This window comes from Neoarius graeffei, chromosome 17 (genome assembly GCF_027579695.1).
Source record: "Neoarius graeffei isolate fNeoGra1 chromosome 17, fNeoGra1.pri, whole genome shotgun sequence".
NCBI lineage: Eukaryota > Metazoa > Chordata > Actinopteri > Siluriformes > Ariidae > Neoarius > Neoarius graeffei.
This window is the reverse complement of record NC_083585.1, coordinates 20131156-20154478: the sequence shown is the minus strand read 5'-3', so window position 1 is coordinate 20154478 and position 23323 is coordinate 20131156. Positions and strand designations below refer to the sequence as shown.

General features: G+C 41.3%; 1 protein-coding gene across 2 annotated transcripts in view; it reads left to right on the top strand.

Annotated features, from left to right (window-relative positions):
• Positions 1-23323, top strand: part of sorl1 (sortilin-related receptor, L(DLR class) A repeats containing) — a 219033-nt gene that overhangs the window by 169421 nt on the left and 26289 nt on the right. For both annotated transcript variants that reach the window (XM_060943822.1, XM_060943821.1), the window contains exons 31-40: positions 145-297; positions 403-573; positions 3706-3834; positions 3960-4086; positions 10997-11166; positions 11284-11396; positions 17192-17296; positions 18455-18521; positions 21043-21119; positions 22934-23021. In XM_060943822.1, coding sequence (XP_060799805.1) covers positions 145-297; positions 403-573; positions 3706-3834; positions 3960-4086; positions 10997-11166; positions 11284-11396; positions 17192-17296; positions 18455-18521; positions 21043-21119; positions 22934-23021 — 1200 coding nt within the window. The remainder of the gene's footprint in view (positions 1-144; positions 298-402; positions 574-3705; positions 3835-3959; positions 4087-10996; positions 11167-11283; positions 11397-17191; positions 17297-18454; positions 18522-21042; positions 21120-22933; positions 23022-23323) is intronic.

Below are 23323 nucleotides of genomic sequence, written 5' to 3'. Positions count from 1 at the left end.
TGTGCATGTACAGTAAACGTACTGCGTGTCGCTCTTTAATAAGCAGGTGTTTCTATTAAAATGGCCAGTGAATGTACATAAACGTATTTATTTTTATTTTTTAATCCCTGTTGTCATATTTAAAATGTGTTTGTGTGCTTTTAGATGGACTCTCTCCCCACACTCCCGCCCCGGGCCCTGCCACGTGCGCCCCGAACTATTTCCGCTGCAGCTCTGGAGCGTGTATCGTGAATAACTGGGTGTGTGACGGTTATGCTGATTGCCCTGATGGCAGTGATGAAGTGGGCTGCCCCACAGGTAGAGCTGTGACTTTGCATAAACCCAACAACCCACTCACCCTCTCCCACTCTTCCCTCATAATCTCTGCGCGCGTGTGTGTGTGTGTGTGTGTGTGTGTGTTAGCCTCCAACAGCTCGGTGACTCAGATGCCCGTACCGACTCGTGCCCATGACCCTACTAGCCGTTGTTCCAAAGGGCAGTTCCTGTGTCGTAAGCCGCCCACATGCATCCCGGAATGGCAGCGTTGTGACGGTAACCGCAATTGCCAAGACGACTCGGATGAGACTGGCTGTCGTAAGTATCCACATTTTTTTTTTTTTTAAGTAGAATAAAATGATGTAGTAGATGATTTTTGTGCCAGCAGGTAATGCCAGCCCTTTCCACTGACTACCACTACAAGCGTATTTCAGACCCGTGGGAAACAAACACTGCCAGCACCATCATAACACGATAATCCAGTGGTTCCAGTTCCCATGGTGAAAGATTACCGTTATTGTTCTTGTGTCACCAGGGAATAGATTAACCTTTCGACTTGACCATTTTGCTCGCATTCCCACACAACACCTTTACAACATAATAGCAGTAAACACACAGTTTCCAATGTGAGTCTGAATCTAATATCATTCACACACTCGCACCTCGGGACCGTTTACCGTAGCCAAATTCACCTACTTACAATTATTTTATTTTTAGAACTTCTTTAAGAATGATGCTTGTGAAATAGCATGTTCATATCCCATTTATTCATGACTAACCCAGTATGATTGTGGTAGTTTGCATCACCTTAGTAAAGTATATTTGTTCAACATTTTTGTATCGTTATTTACGGGGGGAGGCCATGGCTAAATGGTTAGAGAAATAGCTTTGTAACGAACTCGATGCGAGTTGTCAACAAATCCTATAACTTGGTTCATGAAACGCGCTTACAAAATATTTTCAATGCGAATATTTATTCTGGGCGGCACGGTGGTGTAGTGGTTAGCGCTGTCGCCTCACAGCAAGAAGGTCCGGGTTTGAGCCCCGTGGCCGGCGAGGGCCTTTCTGTGTGGAGTTTGCATGTTCTCCCCGTGTCCGTGTGGGTTTCCTCCGGGTGCTCCGGTTTCCCCCACAGTCCAAAGACATGCAGGTTAGGTTAACTGGTGACTCTAAATTGACCGTATGTGTGAATGTGAGTGTGAGTGGTTGTCTGTGTCTATGTGTCAGCCCTGTGATGACCTGGCGACTTGTCCAGGGTGTACCCCGCCTTTCGCCCGTAGTCAGCTGGGATAGGCTCCAGCTTGCCTGCGACCCTGTAGAACAGGATAAAGCGGCTAGAGATAATGAGATGAGATATTTATTGTGTAATGGTGCAAAGTGAGAGAGAGTGAGAGAATAGCCCTTAGGGCAGAGTATTTAGTCCAAACACTGCGTAAGCAGTATAACCAAAACCGCGCCCCGCCCGTGCGCTTTCCAAAAAACAAAAACAATCCCGCCAGCAAAAATAGGGAAAAAAAAGGAGCGATCTCACCTCTTCAGATGTTGGTTTAAGTCCGACAGTACATTCCTCAAAAAAGGCGTAGAAGAACAAAGTAATCCATCAACGTGTAGCATTCAATTTATTCCGGACCATTAAAGAATTCTGGAGGATCTCAGAATGTTGGCGTACCGGCTTCCATCTACCCCCGTTCATTCCTCTTTCCGCCTCTCCATTCAGAAAACGAGCACGTGATTTAAAGGGACTATATCCATAGGCTAAGGAGTGAGAAGGTGAGTGACAGTGACAGGGAAGAACCTAGGCTCATGCTCGCCCTGAATTTCTCTTAAAGTGAAGGCAGAAGAACGTTCAGCGCCTGGCCAGGCTTTCTATGTATTGATTTACATAGATGTTTTAATATGAAATATAAATAAGTGTCTTAGACAATAGATACTATTCTACGCTACTGATTAATAATCAATACTTTATGCGGCTGATGCTACAGCTTTGGGATGAAAAGGTTGCTGGTTCGATTCCCTGAACCAGCAGGACCGGTTTAAGTGCCCTTGAGCAAGGTGCCCAACTGCTCCGGCGTACCTTGTGCCTGATTAGCCAGAGAAAAACTGATGATGTGATCATTGGTTCGGGCAAGAACCCAGCCATAACTAACTTAAATTTATTTTTAGTTTTCTTGTTCTCATGCAGAACCTGTGTGGAATACGGACTTTTGTACTCAAGTTCCATAAATTTTAATCAACTTTACTTTTTTGGCTTTTTCCCCGATTTTCCTCCTTAATTTAGTCATGGCCAGTTCGTACCCATCAGGCATCTCTGCCCATCATATGTCTCGGAGAGAGAGAGAATGAGAGGGTTATCATGTGCATCCAGCTGACCACACCTTTTCGAACTGCTGCTCATGCAACATCGGTGGACTGCAGTGTTGTAGTCGAGTCACTAAACCTCGAGTCCGAGTCCAGGCTCGAGTCCCCAGTCTTCAAGTCCGAGTCATTAAAGAAAATTTCGAGTCGAGTCCGAGAACAAGACTCCAATCGCACCATTTGACGGTGGCTGTCGCTGCCTTTATGTGAAAGCGTCTCTGCTACTGTGTTGGACTAACGTTACTGCTCGACTGCCCCATTTTAGTTAACAGGCTACAGATAAAAAGCTTGTTCATTGCTCAGCAAGCCCCGCCCACTATCAACAGAGCAAATAACATGAGAGAGGGTTAACATTAGCTAGTTCATCGCTCAGCAAGCCCTGCCCACTATCAACAGAGCAATGAACATAGCGTGTCACTTCCTTCTCTGGGTGGAGTCTTACCAAATGACGATTGAAGTTCGAGGTCGTCCTCGTCGTCTCCTTGATAGTTCTTCTACATATGGAACACACAGCAGTGCATTTTTTCCCCCTGCACGAGAAGTCTGTATAAGCAAAGCGGACAATCCTAGCGGCGTCTCTCCAGGCATTTTAGCGCCACCTGTTCCTGAACAGGTGAATGTGCATTCTCTTGCACGAAATTAGTATAAAAATGAATGTAGATATAAATATCTTGTGTCAAATTATTATGGCATGTTACAAAAAATAAAGAAAAAATCCGAGTCCTCGTCTCCAATTTACGAGTCCGAATGCAGTTAATGTATGAGTCACGAGTCCTGGGATCGAGTACGACAAGCCTGGTGGACTGCGTAATACACTCAGAGGAAAGTGCTATCCGCCCACTTCTGCATGCATAACGAGAAAGATTATGCCACCTCTCGCTATCTGAGAGCATGGCCAATTTTGCTTCCTTGGACCCCCGGTCAGTAATGGCTTTGGCATCATCGGAACTTGAACTTCGGCGACCGTTGGATGATGTTTTTCTGTTGCACCACTCAGAAGCTGTAAAACTTAAGCAACTTAAAATGTATTTTATATATATATATATATATATATATATATATATATATATATATATATATATGCTCTCTGTGTAGCTACACGTGAGCCTCTGGTGTGTATGAACGGGACACTGTGTGCTGACCGGGAAGCATGTGTACTGGAGAGTGAAAGGTGTGATGGCTTCTTAGACTGCTCAGACCACAGTGATGAGGACAACTGTACCGGTGAGAGATACTGAGCATCACATTTCCCCCAACAAATACACTCATTCATTCCTGGCCCCTAGAAACCAAGCTGACAAGTTTGGTCTTGTCATAGTTCCAGCTTGTTTTGTGTTTCTGCTCGACAGCCGACCAGCTGGTGTATAAAGTCCAGAACCTGCAGTGGCACGCAGACTTCTCCGGCACGGTCACACTCACCTGGTCCCGGCCCAAAAACATGCCGCAGTCCTCTTGCTCCTTCCTCATCTACTACAGGTATGCTTCCTTTATCTTCTCATGTCATCTCATTATCTCTAGCCGCTTTATCCTGTTCTACAGGGTCGCAGGCAAGCTGGAGCCTATCCCAGCTGACTACGGGCGAAAGGCGGGGTACACCCTGGACAAGTCGCCAGGTCATCACAGGGCTGACACATAGACACAGACAACCATTCACACTCACATTCACACCTACGGTCAATTTAGAGTCACCAGTTAACCTAACCTGCATGTCTTTGGACTGTGGGGGAAACCGGAGCACCCGGAGGAAACCCACGCGGACACGGGGAGAACATGCAAACTCCGCACAGAAAGGCCCTCGCTGGCCACGGGGCTCGAACCCGGACCTTCTTGCTGTGAGGCGACAGCGCTAACCACTGCACCACCGTGCCGCCCGTCCTTTATCTTGTATCCTAAAATGTACCGTACCATGTTTCCCCAGTCAGGTCCTGTAGAAAGACGTAGTCGAATGTGGTCCAAGGACCAGAATGTTCTGGAATAAAAAGTTATGATTGTACATGTTTAAATAATAACTCTAGTGTTTGTGTAATTGGCTGATGTTCATAAATCTGTACTAAGGGAGTCTGTGAAATTGATTTCCCTGTTAAACAAGTCCCTGGCTTCAAAAAGTTTGAGAACTCCATTCAAGTCATCGATGCACGTTGGTGACATCTGCTGGCTACAACTGGCACTGGCATATCCGCTGCATTTCAAAATACTGACATCATGAAGAGCTCTGATGCTCTCATCGACCGACTAGACGTCTTCGTTACGTATAATATACTCCTTGGATTTTGATGACCAATTACATTTGGCCAAATCCATTTAATTTTTTTGAAAATTTTGAAATTAGAGACTTCAAATGGTGCATTCTGGTGGCATCTAGTGCTGATTTAGGCACAATTCGACATTATTAAACTTGCTGTTTTTTACCTTGTCAAATATGCAAGGAGCAACATTTAAAGGGCAAAATTAGATCTGAAATGAAAACAGTCAGTTCAGAGAAATATTTAATTTTATTGCACAACAAAAAATGCATAATATTGAACATCATACACACGGAACACTTTTTCCATGGAATAAAAATGTGTTCTATTCCCTTCTAGCAGGTTTATTGATGGCATGCAATATTGTTATAATATTGCACGTTGTCAAGACAACACGATGTCACACATCAGAGCTCATGCAAAGCTCCAACTACAAAACTTTTCCGCTGCACACGCGCACAGTCGTTTCTTTGTCGGCCGGGAGAGAGACGAGACGAGGTTAATCCAGTGCTACTGCTAGGATTAGCTATGCTAGAATTAAGCACTAAATAAATAAACTGAAACTAAAGATGCGCTGAACACTCGAAAGGCTACCAAAACTTCATTAGCTATTCTTCACAGATATTTAGAAGAGAAAAACATACCAACGGACATCGAAAAACTGGAAAAGAGACACGTCCGAGATGTAAAACTTCCATGCTAGCGAGTTACTGTTACAGTTTGTAAACAAACATGGCCATGAAGTTAGCATCGTTAAAAGCAGAAGATTTTGAGAGAAAAAATCCCAGTGGCTAGATGTGCTAAGTTAATAGAGACATGCCCTAAAAGACTTGCAGCTGTAACTGTAGCAAAAGGTGACTCTACAAAGTATTAAATCTGCAACCGCAACCACTTGATATGTCTGGATATATTTCCAAAACTATTCGAATTATGTCCCTACATGTGTATCCCACAGGATTACTGACACCTGTGATATTTGGATTGTGCTTTGAAGTCATCGTATTTCTATATTGGCTACAGTGCTGAGCGTAAATGAGTGCACCCCCTGTGAAAAGTAACATTTTAAACAATATCTCAATGAACACAAAATTTCCAAAATGTTGACAAAGTTTAACATAACATCCGTTTAACTTAGAACATGAAAGTAAGGTTAATAATATAAACTTAGATTACACATTTTTCAGTTTTACTCAAATTAGGGTGGTGCAAAAATGAGTACACCCCACAACAAAAACTACTACATCTAGTACTTTGTATGGCCTCCATGATTTTTAATGACAGCACCAAGTCTTCTAGGCATGGAATGAACAAGTTGGCGACATTTTGCAACATCAATCTTTTTCCATTCTTCAACAACGACCTCTTTTAGTGACTGGATGCTGGATGGAGAGTGATGCTCAACTTGTCTCTTCAGAATTCCCCATAGGTGTTTGATTGGGTTCAGATCAGGAGACATACTTGGCCACTGAATCACTTTCACCCTGTTCTTCTTCAGAAATCCAACAGTGGCCTTAGATGTGTGTTTAGTCACGTTGGAAAAGTGCACGACGACCAAGGGCACGGAGTGATGGTAGCATCTCTTTCAGTATAGAGCAATACGTCTGTGAATTCATGATGCCATCAATGAAATGCAGCTCCCCGACACCAGCAGCACTCATGCAGCCCCACATAAGGACGCTGCCACCACCATGTTTCACTGTAGGCACCATGCATTTTTCTTTGTATTCCTCACCTTTGTGACGCCATACAGTTTTGAAGCCATCAGTTCCAAAAACATTTATCTTGGTCTCATCACTCCAGAGTATAGAGTCCCAGTAGTCTTCATCTTTGTCAGCATGGGCCCTGGCAAACTCTAGGTGGGCTTTTTTGTGCCTGGGCTTTAGGAGAGGCTTCTTTCATGGACGGCATCCATGCATGCCATTCCTCTTCAGTGTACGCCGTATTGTGTCACGGGAAATAGTCACCCCAGTTTGGCTTTCTACTTCTTTAGATAACTGCAGTGAACTTGCATGCCAATTTTCTTCAACCCTTCTCATCAGAAGACGCTTCTGTCGAGGTGTTAACTTCCGTGGACGACCTGGACGTCTCTGTGAGATGGTTGCAGTTCCATCTTTCTTAAATTTTTGTACCGCTTTTGCTACAGTATTCTGACTGATAAGTACAGCTTTGCTGATCTTCTTGTAGCCTTCACCTTTGTGGTGGAAAGAGATTATTTTCTTTGGGGAATTCTGAAGAGACGAGTTGAGCATCACTCTCCATCCAGCATCCAGTCACTAAAAGAGGTCGTTGTTGAAGAATGGAAAAAGATTGATGTTGCAAAATGTTGCCAACTTGTTCATTCCATGCCTAGAAGACTTGGTGCTGTCATTAAAAATCATGGAGGCCATACAAAGTACTAGATGTAGTAGTTTTTGTTGTGGGGTGTACTCATTTTTGCACCACCCTAATTTGAGTAAAACTGAAACAATGTGTAATCTAAGTTATATTATTAACCTTACTTTCCCGTTATAAGTTAAACAGATGCTATATTAAACTTTGTCTTGTCAACATTTTGGAAATTGTTTGTGTTCATTGAGATATTGTTTAAAATGTTACTTTTCACAGGGGGTGCACTCATTTACGCTGAGCACTGTATGTTTTGTTACCGTTGAACGTTATTCCCATCTACTGGATTTTAAGATGGATGGCACTGTTGAGCGTAGACTTCATCCAAGGCCAAATGGTGTATCTCGTGACATTAGCAGAGGTGAAGCTAAATTCATGGATCCACTCCAAAACGTAACGGGTTCTTCCTTGGCTCATGCTACGTACACCCTTCCACCAAGTTTCACGGAAAATAACGTAAAACAGTAGTAGATGATTGTTGCCTTGTTTGTAGGCTTGACAGCGTGCCGCTACTCTGATGAACCTCCCAGACATTTGTACGGGAGAACAGCATGTTTTTATTTGGCCTTGAAAGACATTTAAAAGTGTTTACATAAAACTAGTGTCGATTCAAGAATAAGTAACATATTTACGGAATATATTGTTAATTTTGTGTGGCATTGTGATGAGCTTTTACTTTAAGCGTTTTTGTTTTTTTTAACGTTGTGTAATGCAATAGATAGTTTTCACTGACATCACGGCATTCCGGGGAACGCCCTCCAGCCGCCATCTTGTGGGGCAAACAAAACGGACCATCGCTATTACCAGCTACGTTATCTCCGACGAATTTATGAAGTTATAAAGTCAGTTTTCTAAAATAAAGATCAATGTCGGCAAAATCAAGTAAACAGAAGTATATAGATACATTGGACGACATCTCACGACAACTGTATGCAGCCAAACTGGCCTTGATTGGGGGAATTGACCCCTACGAATTGGACAAAGATGCATTTTCAAGTGACTATGCAGGGCTGCCATCCATATCGTACCCTGATATTGTGAACTATTTCGTGAATAGTAAAAGTGCCTACACACTTGACGACCTCAAAGCATACAAGTCGCTGGAGTCATACAATTATTTTGTCTGTGGCTGGGTCCGTGAAGTCCACCATATAAAAACAAGTGACGGTCGTGTCCTAATTACAGCCAAGGTATGTAAACATTGGAATTTTAGAGCTCTCAACACTGCATATAAATATATGTGTGTGTATAATATCGAGTTGATTTAAATCAGAATTTATTTAAATCGGAAAGCTGCGCGAAGCTGCGCAAATGTGTGCAGCTTTCCGATTCACTGTTTTTTTTTCTCATTCTTATACTTCCTATGTTTCATGGACTGTAACGGATTTGCAATTGATTGTTTATTTAAACAACTTACCACTTATAAAATGATCGGAGCAGACTTTGCTGTGTTTGGAAGGCTGATAATCCTTGCAGTTGATCCTCGCAAGCCATAGATTTCTCCTTTGTATGCTGAGTTTCTTTGTTTGCTCGCCTTCGTGCTCCCGTACAGTGGGAATTCCATAAAAGCTCCGCTTGACGTCATCATCTGACCTATTACGACAGCTGTGAATACAACAGGTGTGCACCATTGCTAGCTTTAAATAGCCTGCTTGGGTTCTTTTGAAGACTTTGTACTCGCGCGTTACAATGTGTGCTCAGTGACCCGTACAGTAAGCTTGACCCGCAAGATGGCCGCCACTAGGGAATCCCCGACTCTGTGACGTCATGTGAAAACTATGTATACACCAAACTCATGGGCGCCGCCGTCTTGGGTTTTTTAGTGATATTCGTCACTGGTCCGTGTGTTTTGTTGTTGTCGCTTCCAGCTCGCTCACTCACTGTTGGTTCAGTCAGCTTGAAACTCATGATTCCCACCTAGTGGTCGAATCTCCCGTGTTGACTTGATTTTTCCAATAAAATCAGCTGAACACTTTGCTGTCTAGCGCCCGCGAAAGATCGGATCACTGAGGGAAATTTTGTACCCTTCCTAAAAATCAATGAATGTCCGATTTTTTTTTCATGCAGAAAAAATGAGAAGGTGTATAAATAACAGTGATACTGTTTTGAAGAGAATTAGCCAAAGTTTGAGCTTCTGATACACAGCTCATTCAAGCACCACCGTCATTAGTCACGCTTGGTGTCCACAATTTAAAGTGAACGTACCTGATAAATTCTGGATTTTATGTTTAAACACAAAGGACGGACCAATTTTACTGACGTGTTACTTTTCAGCCTTCTAGGTGCATAACTGTGATCTACAAGAATACACCTTTATCTGTAATTCTTACCCTGATACTCAAAATTCGAAATCTCTTTATTTTTGGTGTTTTGGTTGATTGATTAATTTCTGATTGTTTTTTTTTCTCATGAATGGAAAATTAAACCAGTGGAAAATGGTTGCTGGTTTGTGACCAGGGCAATGGACTGAAATGGAAATTATATAAATCACCGGATTTTCAAATGTTCGTAACTTTTTTTTTTTAGACATATTTACAAAATTAAACAAATTCACACTCTTTAATTTGATACATTACACAACATGATGATAAGCACTTTAAAAAATGGCCCGTCATTGCTCCTGGTGGGCAGTAGTTCTTCACCATAATCAATCAGTCAAATGTTATTTATATAGCCCTTTACAATAACCAAAAGGTACCCAAAGTGCTTTCCATCAAAGCCATAAAACAGAACACCAAAACACATAAAAAAACAGGTTTTGACTGCGGGAGGTGCCACCGTGCTGCAGGTTACCAAAAGCCTTTCAGAAGTACATGAAATAAAACAGACGAAACGAAGCACCCCTCAAAAACAAGACTCCCCTCGTCAGGATTGTATGCCAATCTAAAAAAGTGGGTCTTCAACTTTGATTTAAAAAGGCCGAGATCAATAGTGGTGCGAATGTCAGGGGGCAGATTGTTCCACAGTCTGGGAGCAGCGACAGCAAAAGAACGATCACCCCACTGTTTATATCTCGACCTTGGAACTTCTAACAGAAGCTGACCCGAAGAACGCAGGGCCCTACCATGATCACGGATAGTTAAAATCTCAGACAAGTAAGAGGGAGCCAGGCCACTGATGGCGTTAAAAACAAACAAGAGAAGTTTAAAATCGATTCTAAAACGGACTGGAAGCCAATGGAGTGACGACAACACAGGAGTGATGTGTTCACGTCTAGACGTGCTTGTTAAAAATCGGGCCGCAGCGTTCTGTACAAGTTGAGGACGTAAAATTGAAGACTGGCTGAGGCCAACATACAGGGCATTACAGTAGTCCAGTCTCGAACTGATGAATGCATGGATTGCCTTCTCGAGATCCTGCCGACTGAGAAACGGCTTCGCTTTGGCCAAGAGACGGAGCTGAAAAAAGCTCGTTCTAACAACAGAACTAATCTGTTTATCAAATTTAAGCCCACTGTCAAACGTTAGCCCAAGATTTTGTACAAATGGTTTAAAAAAGGGGGCCAGAGTACCAAAATTTGTTGTAAAAACATTTGACGTGGGTGACGTGCCAGATAAGATGCATTCTGTTTTGCTGTCGTTCAAATGCAAAAAGTTCCGTGCCAGCCACTGCTTTACATCAGTCATACAATCCAGTAACTTAAGTATGACATAAGTTACACCATAACCATAAGTATGACATGGCAAGACCTGGATCACTCACCTGTGCTGGATTTATTTATTTATTTATTTATTTATTTATTTTTCCCCTTGTCCCAGGCTGGTAGGGACTCAACAGTGGACCACCATGGACACACACAGCAACAAGAGCAGCTATACTCTGAGTGTGCTGAGGCCAGACACCACCTACCAGGTGAAAGTGGTGACGCAGTGCCTCAGCAAGCAGCACAAGACCAACGAGGTGCTCACACTGCGGACGCCCGAGGGACGTGAGTAACACTCGCAAAACACACCTCACCATCACACACACATGGTTTGCGTGGAAGCAGAATGAAGTATGTGACTTCTGACATGTTTGTGTGTGTGTGTGTGTGGGTGGGTTTCAGTGCCTGATCCTCCTCAGGCTTTGCAGCTAAGCTACGATAGTGCAGAGGACGGCACAGTGCTGTGCTCCTGGAGTCCTCCAGCTAACGCCCATGGCTTCATCAGAGAGTACATTGTGAGTTTCCTTGCCTTAACACTTTGAGTCTGAGAGTAACAAATCAAACCAACTGTGCTCTGATGTTTCACCACAAGAAATTGTACTGAGAGAAAAACTTACCCCGTGTCCGAAATCACACTCTACTCACTATATAGTGAGGTCGCCATTTTGTAGCGCTGTCCGAATGTAGTGAGAATTATTACACACTATATGTAGTGCACTCATAGTATCCCACAATGCATCCTGAAAAGTAGTGTACAACCGATGGTCACTAACCAAGCAATATTTACCATCATGCATTGCGGTTGCGCTGAAAGAAATCAAATCAAAAGCCTCAAATTTGATTTAATAAAAGGCAGCGGGAAAGAAGAAAGGATTCGGCCTTGATTTAAAAAAAAACCCTCAAAGATGCAGCAGATGCAAAGTACGTTGTTTTTATTATTGTAGGAAATACGCTCAGTATAATATGGATTTATTATTATTTTGAAAACCCACCAGCCGACTGATCTGGCACGTTTTAATTGTGCAACAGTAATGACGTAAATAACGGCGCAACCGACTAGTGTCCGAAAGCAATTTTTTTTTTAATTCCCCGCTGGCTGAAACGCCCGAAGGGGGATTATGTCGTGGCGATGTCCGTTCATCCCGGGAAGGGTACTCATCTTCTGAAATCAACCCCTCTCACAAAACTTGGCGGGATTCTTTGTTATATGTCAGCAATACACAGATTGTAATTTTGTTAAATTGGGTCACATTTTACCAGAGTTACAGCCCTTGATTAACAAAATTATACTTTGACAATTTCATGAGAGTGTATTTTCCTTCTGACATCAACTCCTCTTGCAATTTTTGGACGAATTTCACGAAACTTCCTCATTATAAAGTATTGTTATATGTCGTTAGGACGCATATTGTTATTTTGTTCAATTTGGTCGCATTTTACCAGAATTACAGTTCTCGATTAACAACCTTGTATTTTCACAATTTCATGAAGGTGTGCTCGCCTTCTGACATCAACTCCTCTCACAATTTTTGGACGAATTTCTCGAAGTTTGGCAAAACGCCTTGTTATAGAGGGCTACCGCATGACGTCACCGCGCCGCGAGATTTTGTTAGGCGCCATATTGGAAGACCAAGTACATGCACTCACAATATAAAACAAAGTACGAGCGAGAGTAAAGTGACACGATGGCTGATAATTCGGGTTATGTGAGTACATTACCAGCTGCAGAAAGGGCACGGTATGTGGAGAAACTGGCTGTGATTGATGGGTTTGACCCATATGATAAGACTCGCGGCAAGGGAGAATGGAAACATAAGGAGGACCGGACACCAATTCTGCCATCTGTTTGCTACCCAGACATGTAAACTATTTGTTGTTTACACCCAGTGCCTACACTCAGTGTTCGAACTATGCCGATATTTTCGGGGGGTCCCTTTTTTTCCCTTGGGGGCGCTTGCGCTTGTCTCAGAGCGCGGATCTCCAAACACATGAGAAGCCTATCTTACGCACATATCACGCGGACTCCACACCTCCACACACGCATCACGTCTGAAGTCATAACTCATCAGGGGAAATCGTGTCCGCATTGGCATGTTCAAAAAACAGCCTCGCGTCAATAATGATACCACACGCAAGAAAAAAAAAAAACAGTCAGGCTACTCAACAACCAACCTGGCAGCAGCAGTCGTTGTCATCTCGGTTTATTTTATCTTTGATGTAAACACAACACTTCGGATATGCAAATGCTTCCCGTTACACACGATTGCTATGTCAATAAACATCATTTTGCCAATATTTTAGAGACCCCCCCAACATTTCCCAAATCATGTTTTCAAGGGATCTCATGTCTGTTTCAGGGGATCTCGGATCCCCCGAGTACCCCCGTAGTTCGAACACTGCCTACATTGCTGATGACTTGAAAGCCTACAAAGGGCTACAGGCTTACAATTATGTTGTTGGTGGCTTGGTTCGTGATATTACAGCTGTTGTTAAGAATAACCTACACATAGTTATGGCCAAGGTAATCTTGTTGATATTTATCTTTTAATAATATATCTTTTCAGTTGAAAAATGTATACTTTTTGTTCCTATTAAGGTATCCATAATTTAGGTTAATTTATCCAAATTATACATATGTATTTATGATATATGCCTACACAACAACTATGCTTTATTTATATAATAGGAGGGAGAGCAAGCCCCAAACCATCCTAAATTATTATTATTATTATTAAATTGTAGAAGTCTGGGAGGCTTGCTCCTCATACAGTTATCAACTTGGGGCCACTTTAGCATGTTTTAAATCTGAATTTCTTGCGTTTGCTTACCTCAAAGTGTCCGCAGATCATGCACAGACTTATCCATTATATCCACAGTTTTTTGCCAAGTCTCACACAGGTTTCTTTCAAGTCTACTGTTGGGCCAATAAATCATAAATAAAACAGCTCAGATTTGTTTGTTTAAGTCGTTTGCCACTCCACTTTATTCTCGTGGGTTCACATACCGCTGCCGTTATTTCCCCCTAATCACGAGTTTGTTGGTCTTCCAAAATGGCGCAGGGTCTGTTTACTTCCGGTTTCGGGTGACGTCAGTGAAAGGGGTCTATATGACGGTAATACGCAGATTGCGATTTAATTTCATTTGTGAAAATTTTCCCAGAGTTTTGACCCTTGATTAAATTACTTGTACTTTGACAATTTCATGAGGGTGCACGTTCTTCTGAAATCAACTCCTCTCACAGTTTGTGGAGGAATTTCACCAAACTTGGCAGAAGGCTTTGTTATATGACAGTTCTACGCATATTGAAATTTCGTTTAATTTGGGCAAATTTTCCCAGAGTTACGCCCTTCATTATTAACAAACTTCTACTTTGGCAATTTCATCAAGGTGTGCTTGCTTTCTGAAATCAACTTCCCGCACAATTTTTATCCCCCACTGGTTGAAAGGCCCGAATGGGGATTATGTTGTGGCGATGTCCGTCCGTCCATCCATCCTGGGAAGGGTACTCACCTTCTGAAATCAACTCCTCTCACAATTTTTGGAGGAATATCACAAAACTTGGCAGAATTTTTGGTTATATGTGGGTAATATGCATCTTGTAATTTTGTTCAATTCAGTCACATTTTACCAGAGTTGTGGCCGAGTTGCCAGCGGTGGATATTGTGCTCTCAGAGCACTCTTGTTTCATTTTATCAATGAACTCACGATATAGTCCTCTATATAGTAATTCCCAATATAGTGAGTAGGGCGTAGTGAACGAGTGAGCGATTTCAGACACGGAGGGTTAGTGCTCTCTATGCATTTCCTTAATTGTCTGTTTATTCTGTGTAAATAGTTTATATTTTTGGTGAAATTACTTTAACTAATTGTGTAGGATTTGTACTGGCTCATTATTTATTTATTTTTAGCCCACCGGCCGTAGGGCGATGAGCTATTGCCATCACGCGGCGTCCAGCGTCCGTCCGTCCATCCGTCTGTCCACAATTCACAAACATCGCTACTCCTCCCTGAGTTTACACTGGATTTTGATTCTGTTTATTTTTTTTGGAAGATCTAATTGTTCTCATGAAGAGCAACTTGGCTAATTATAAACGAGTCTGGTTTCTCATGGTACGGCCGTGTGAGCTACTGCATCGCTGACGCTCTGGCTGATCTTTTTTGTAAAAGTGATTTACGATGGATTTAATCGGTGGCCTTGTTTTTGCGTTTTGATTTTTTTTATCTTGCACCAAAAACTGTTGAGACAATGAACTGTCAATGTTCTTCTCCTCTTCTTCTTTTTTTTTTAAATTGGTTAATTCTCAGCACCCGTTAGCTGTCTTACAACAACGGTGTTAGAAGGATTTTTCCTCTTAAAATGCTTGTGTGAAAAATGGTTATACAGATTTAGAACTTAATTTACACGTACCTTTCACTATTTATTCCAATTTCAGTACTTTTTATCTCTGTTTATAACACTGTATTCCAGTGTTCAACAAAAACGCGTTCTGTGGAGCATATCGGATTATTTCTCCTTCCTTTATTCTTGTATCTACTTCTTTCGCATACTGTATAGAGCAGGGGTTTCAAAGTGTGGGAGAGTGAGCCCCCCCTTGGAGAGCAAATAAACAACAGCGCCCCCCTTACAATTTTTGTTGTTGCTATACTTAATGTTCCATTCGTATTTTTAAAAAATGGTTGTTGTACACATTTTTATTTTTTTCTTTTACACATTTTAAACATCTGTGCTTTTTAAAACATCTTGCTTTACACATTTTAAACATCTCATAGCATCGTTAGCTAGCACCTCTTGGCAGACAACACACTGTGGCAGTGGAGCATCTTCAGATCCAGTCCATGAAAATCCAAACTTTAAATAATCGTGGTCATACTTCCTTCTTTTTTCAGTCCCCCCAGGATCTCTCGGGCCTTTTTTGTGATTGTTGCGGGCTAAAATGTCTGATGATGTGGGGGTTTTCCAAAAAATTGTGATGAAAGTTGCGGTGTTTTTTAGGTTTTTGTTGCGATTACATTGCGGGAGGAAGTGAAAGTTGTGAGAAATTGTTGCGATTTTCTGTTTTTGTGATTAAAATTGAGTGATATGTTAAATATTGTTATTACTGAAAAACTATTGATTAAAAAAACAAAGACACTGAGAAATGGTCCTATAAACAACTTTACCAATATAAAAGATTACCAGGACTACAAAAATGCAGAAAAATAGGCTTTACTTATCCAAATGCACCTGTTGGTTCAAAAGTTAAAGTGCAGAGAACCTCACAGCACAACATGAAGTTCCCTTAAAATATAATATAAATGCCTCAGCTTTCATGTAAGAAAAAACCTAGTAATACTAGTACTGTGTGCAGGCAGTCTCTCCTGAAGACTAAATTAAACAATAATTATAAACTAATAAAATAAATGGCTCAGGCTTCATAGAAGAAAAAAACAATTTGAACAGAATCTCACAGTATGATGCTGAAGCTGCCTAAACAATGGAAAATAAAATACCATTTTGGTAAAAATGTTGGTATCCATTAATTTCTTGTATTAAGTAAAAAAAAAAATAATGTAAAGTGCACACAGTCCTTCACTGTAAACATAACACACTTTCAGTAACAGAATTTAAGCCTACATAAACACTGACTCGCACATGCAGTGTTGCCAGATACTGCTGACATTTTCCAGCCCAAAATATGTTCAAAACCCGCCAAAATGCACTTGAAACCGCCCAATCTGGCAACACTGCACGCATGCTGCTTCTCTTGAACGTATACATGGAAGTAAGGCGGAAGGTAGTTTGTCAACGTCACCTCAAGACGACACCAAAGATTGGTCAAATTTGCGGGAAAGTTGCGGTGATTGGATAGAATTGCAACACCGCCCTGAATTCGCGGGGATTGGTTGAATTTGCGTTGAAGTTGCAAATCGCAACATCCTGGAGGCTCTGTTTTTTTGCTTGTCCCAGACTCTGTCTCCTCACTCACTGTAGCTTTAGGTACTAAAAATCGATCCATTTTGTCTCTGGTAAAGGCTAGCTGAAGTTCGCTAAATGTCCGCAATAGTAACTTATTCTGGCTTATTTTTCCTCACGTTGCCCCCCCCCCCCCCCCCCCCCCCCCCCCCCTTAAGAACTCTCGCCCCACACTTTGAAAAGCCCTGGTATAGAGTAAATGTGAAAGAAAGGCTGGAGATTAGGTTGCAAAAACACTTGAGTGTATACCGTACCTTGAACTCGAAACTGATGATCTGATGAAGGCCTGTTCATTTTTTAGTTAACCCTGGCTCAGTAGTCCTAACTCCCGTGTGTGTTTGTGTGTGTGATGGCCAGGTGGAGTACAGCGAGAAGGGCAGTTCAGAGTGGTTTTCCCAGAGAAGTACTACGACCAGTACGGAGGTTAAGAGCTTGCAGCCCAGTGCCCTCTACAGGTTCAGGGTGAGACTCAACTCAGTGCTCAAGATTTCAAATTATGCTGTGTTCAAGGTGAAGTTGCAACTGTTTACAGCTGGTAAAAACCACAGGAAACACCCTGTCTACACGAAATTTCAACTCATCAGCTTGGGTTAGTCTTCTCAGCTCCCGGTTCCCTTTCCTGTTCATGGAGTGCCGTCGAATCATCATGGCCGCTCACGCTGTCAACTGTGTAACATCTGTCTTATCTACTTTTAAATTAGTGTTTACGAGTATCGGCTTTAGATCAGTTAATATACAGACACAGAAGTTGTTTAAATCTATAACAATGACCATGCTAATTAAGTTATTCCATGAAATCGAATCGTACATGAGCTGACAGCCGACGAGGCGCGTAGCACCGAGTAGTACATGTACGATGAGATTGAGTGGAATAACTGTTTTGTTCTAGCCACTGGGTTTTGAGAAACTGAGCTTTTTTTTTTGCAAATACAATAAATAAAAACTTTATACAAAACGTCCGACAAAATAATTTCCACTTAGAATGTAAAGAAAATGACCGTATCAGTTTGTGAAAAATGCTGTAATAATAATTCTTGAAAAATAAAAAAGATACGTTCTTACCATCAAATACTTTCGTTCCGTATTTTGTTGCTTGTTTTTTTTTGTGGTTTTGTTTTCGAGTAGAGTTTTTATTTCGTCCTCAGTTGGTTCAGCGACACGCTCCGCCATTTTTTTTTCCTCTACTTGCGGTGTATGAGCTGATATCCTAGTACGGTAGTAGAGTAGCCAGTCATCAGAGCACGCGATTGCTCATATCCAGTGAATGTGGATAGAATAGTCGTTGATTAACATTAGCGAGAACTCTAATCAATCCGGTACCGTAGCTTGTTGCTGGCGTTATTCTCAATTGTCTGCTATACTGCAATTTCAGTCCAAAACATTGCATGAATGAAGTTCACTGTGGTAAAACTGTACCAATAGCTACTTAGGCCTGTAACTGTAAAAGTAGCTTATGAGCTTCACGTGCTCCGACAGAGCAAACAAAAGACACGCCTTTTGATGAGGCGTCCATTTCCCCTCCTTCCATTTCACATGTCCAATACAGTATTAATGCATTACTACACTCCTCTCTCTCTCTCTCTCTCTCTCTCTCTCTCTCTCTCTCTCTCTCTCTCTCAGGTTGCTGCAGTCACCAGCAGAGGGGTGGGTAACTGGACAGAGATCAAATCCATCATCCCTCAGAAAGGTGATCTACTACACTTTATAACTTCTAAACTTCTTTCTTGGCCAGTAATAATAATAATTAGGGGTGGGACATTAACGTGTTAATTAAGATTAATTAATTTCAAACAAATTAATTTGTTAAAAATATTAACGCATTTTATCGCAGTTTGCATGCCAAACAACCCGGAACCGTTGTTAGTGCACCGTGTTATGGTGCGACAAATATACTGACGCACGCAGTTCCAGTTACAGCAATGGAGCTTGAAAGCGCGCCGGGTCTGCTGGACGGTAAATTTATATTCAAAAAACGACCCGATGGAACTGTTGATAAAACCACAGTTTATTGCAAACTGTGCAGAAAGGAGTTTGCTTATCACAGAAGCTCGTCAACTTTACGGTACCATTTAAATGCCAAGCATGTCACCGCGATTACTGAAACAGCTGCAGCTCGAGGTAGCAGTTCTGGTCAGAAGTGCAAACTCGAAGAAATGGCTGGATTCCAGAAGAAAATGAGCAGGGCAACGTCGGAAAATTTAACGAACACGCTGGCCAAGTGGATTGCCCTGGACTGCAGACCGCTATCGGTGGTAGAAGACAAGGGTCTACGAGATGTATTGCAGATTGCGGCGTGTGATCCATCGTTTCAAATGCCGTGCAGAAGAACAATTTCCAACAAAATATTGTTTCCAGCCATTAAATGAGCTTGAATCTAAAAATCATGTCTGTGTATTATTTGAACTCTTCACATACTGTAGTTACATAAAATAAATGTTGCTTTTGGGGCAAATACGGTAGTGCGATTAATTGAGATTAATTAAGATTAATTAATTACAAAGCATGTAATTATTTAGATTATTTTTTAATCTAGTCCCACCCCTAATAATAATAATAATAGAAGTTTTAAAATACTTTGTTTCCTTATTTATTTCAGATTAAGCCTCTGGGGTCTGAGGGTTTTTTCTGGCACTCTAATGATTTTGGCGTGCTCTAATGTTGTTGTCAATTTCAACAAATCCTAGCAGTATTTTCAAAGTCATATGACTTTTTTTCTTGTATTCAGCACAAGTTCAGCTACAATAATATCTCTGTAGTATGTAGGTCATGATTGTACTTTAAAAAAAAACACAGATAAATGAAGATGTTGTAAAAAGCAGTTTTAGAATTGTGTTGGAATGTGTGAAAAAAACATGACCTTACCCATTGTGACGAACTGATTTGGTCACTTGAGGTGATTCTGTTCAATCTTAGGAATGGATCAAGCAGAAAAACTTGCATCTGCTCCATTGATTTGGACAATTAACTGGCCATCAAAAAATTGTCTTATGTTTTTGGGATAAAAGGTTGGCAGTGGAAGGAGTATTCAATGAGAAGGGTAAAAAATTCCATTCTATTCAATGAGAAGAGTAAAAAAATTCAATGAGACGAGTGAAAACCCCTCCAACTGCCATCTCTTAATCCCATCAGGTCAAGTGATCAAAACGGTTCGTCACAATGGGTAAGGTCATGTTTTATTCGCACATTCCAACACAGTTCTAAAACTGCTTTTTACAACATCTTCATTTATCTGGTATTTTTTATAAAGTACAATCATGACATACATACTAAATACATATCATTGTAGCTGAACTTGTGCTGAATACAAAAAAAGTCATATGACTGAAAATGCACTTAAATTTGTTGAAATTGACAACAACATCAGAGCATGCCAAAATCATTTGAGTGCCAGAAAAAAAGACAAAGAAGAAAAGAGAGCAAACAAGTGATGGTGCGCGTTTTGTATACTCAAGAAGCACGCAAAGATTATGCACTACAGCGCACGCATATCAACCGATATGCTCATTAGAAATAGAAGAAATATTTACACTTTCTTGAGATGATCTTCGGCTGGATCGAGTCGAAGTTCAAAATGACGCAGCTCATCATCAGGGTCGCAGTTCTCATATTTGGATTGAATCGCTGTCTTGAATCATCCAAAGCACCTCCTGAGTACCAAATCCGCGTACCATCTCGCAACAAATTTGACCTCCAAACAGGTAGCCTAAACTGTGGCTGACAGATTTTATCCTGTTTACGGTGGGCGAAAGAGAAACCAATCGAAACTGAAAGAGTGAAAGTGATTATCATGCCGTTACCATGTGAATCGTCTTTTATGAATGAGTAAATGGGCACTCGGCGCTCCGACTCCGGTGTGACTGACAAGTTTTATGTTTCATCTAATTTCGGTAATATAAAAAGTATAATATTATTTATCATTGAGCACATAGGAAAGTGTAAAGTATACAGTTTCTTTCAGTATGTTTATCATGCTTGTATGATAAAAACTCGTGAAGTTATTTATCTAAATACATGACCTAATCATTCTAAACCTGCGAGCTTCGCCGGAGAAGCTCTCGACCCCAGAGGGTTCATTCAGGTTGAATTAATTTGACCTCATTTTGGTTCACATCCATTTTAAAATAGCTGAAATAAACAAAACGGATATGTCACTGGCTGCTTGTAGTGTGAACGTGAATAGTTTGTGCATTTGTTCCTTTTAATTGTAGCTTTGGCTCCCCCGGTTACAAAGATCACAAGCATCACGGAAGACACACTGAAACTCGCCATCAGCTCTGACTACAAGGTGAGCAGACATGCCAGATTATTAAGGGGTCATCCATAATTTTCATCATTATCACGAGCGTACAAACCGTACGCGGGGGGGGAGGGGGTTAATGACCAGGCGTACACTTTTTAAAAATGAAAAAATGATGATCCATCAATGTGCGAATCGGCGGCCGCCATGTTAAAAATTTCGCGCCACATCGGTCTTGCCAGCTAGCTCTACACGCTTTCTTTCTTCAATACAACAACAATGGCTGACCCAGATTTTGACTGCGTTTATAAATTTGTGAATAGCAGAAATACCGCTATTCACAAGACTCCTTCAAACGAGTACGAGCAGTTTTTAAACATTTATTGTTTCCTGCATTCATCTGAGAGGAGGCAGTTAGGGCAGGACAGGCTGCTTGGAAAGAATCAAAAATGAACGTTTCAAAGCCAAAAGGCAACAGCTCCCCTTAAAAAGACAGTTCCTAATTTTCAAAAATCAGACCCTCCAGGATGTTGCGATTTGCAAATTCAACCAATCCCCGCGAATTCAGGGCGGTGTTGCAATTATATCCAATCACCACAACTTTCCCGCAAATTTGACCAATCGTTGGCGTTGTCTTGAGGTGACTTCCAGTGTTCCGCCTTACTTCCAGTGTTCCCAGATTGGGCGGTTTCCCGCCCAGTTGGGGGGTTTCAAGTGCATTTTGGCGGGTTTTGAACATATTTTGGGCTGGAAGACGTCAGCAGTATCAGGCAACGCTGCTTACTTCCCTGTATACGTTCAAGAGAAGCAGCATGTGCGAGTGAGTGTTTATGTAGGCTTAAACTCTGTTACTGAAAGTGTGTTATGTTTACAGTAAAGGACTGTGTGCACTTTACATTATTTTTTTTACTTAATACAAGAAATTAATGGATGCCAACATTTTTGTCAAAATGGTATTTTATTTTCCATTGTTTAGGCAGCTTCAGCATCATACTGTGAGATTCTGTTCAAATTGTTTTTTTTTTCTTCTATGAAGCCTGAGCCATTTATTTTATTAGTTTATAATTATTGTTTAATTTAGTCTTCAGGAGAGACTGCCTGCACACAGTACTAGTATTAGGTTTTTTTTTCTTATATGAAAGCTGAGGCATTTATATTATATTTTAAGGTAACTTCATGTTGTGCTGTGAGGTTCTCTGCACTTTAACTTTTGAACCAACAGGTGCATTTGGATAAGTAAAGCCTATTTTTCTGCATTTTTGTAGTCCTGGTAATCTTTTATATTGGTAAAGTTGTTTATAGGACCATTTCTCAGTGTCTTTTGTTTTTTTAATCAATAGTTTTTCAGTAATAACGTAATATTTAACATATCACTCAATTTTAATCACAAAAAGAGAAAATCGCAACAATTTCTCGCAACTTTCACTTCCTCCCGCAATGTAATTGCAACAAAAACCTTTTTGGAAAACCCCCCGCAACATCAGACATTTTAGCCCACAACAATCACAAAAAAGGCCCGCGGAATCCTGGGGGGACTGAAAAATGAATCGCCTGCTTTCTATGAAAACTTCTGGACCCGTCTTGTGTCTTCTTTTCTTCTCTTGTGAATCTTTGTATTGTCCTGTCATCTGATTTTAATAAAAAGTAATACAAGACATGGTTTTATTTTGAATTCCTATTCCACGTAGATCCATCATTTTTTTTGTCCGCTAATGTACACTTTTGGGGGGAGGGAGGGGGGTTGCTCAAAAGTCTACTCTTTGTAGACTCATGATGATGAAAATTATGGATGACCCCTAAGTACACTAACCTTGTGCCTCCACTATTTAACCTTTTCGTGTATGTCCTCTATTGTTTTCCAGGCTAAACACTATGTGGTGGTGCTTTCTTGGGTTTTCGACAAGCACGTAAAAGAAAACAGGAACTACACGGTCTCGGCTACTCTTACAGGTACAATCAGACCCCTTTTCCACCAAATCAGTTCCAGGGCTGGTTCGGGGCCAGTGCTGGTGCTGGTTCACAACTCGTTCAACTTGCGAGCCAGCTGAGGGCCCGTTTACACGAGGACGCTGTCGGGTAAAAACGACTAAATATTTTATCAGAAGTGCCTTTCGTTTACACGGGGACGGCGTTTCCGAGGCTGAAAAACGGATAAAATTGAAAACGCCTTCCAAAGTGGATAAGTTAAAAACGGCCCCTGTTGCATATCCGTCTAAACTACCCAATACGCGAAACTCTGCTCGGATCTGCTC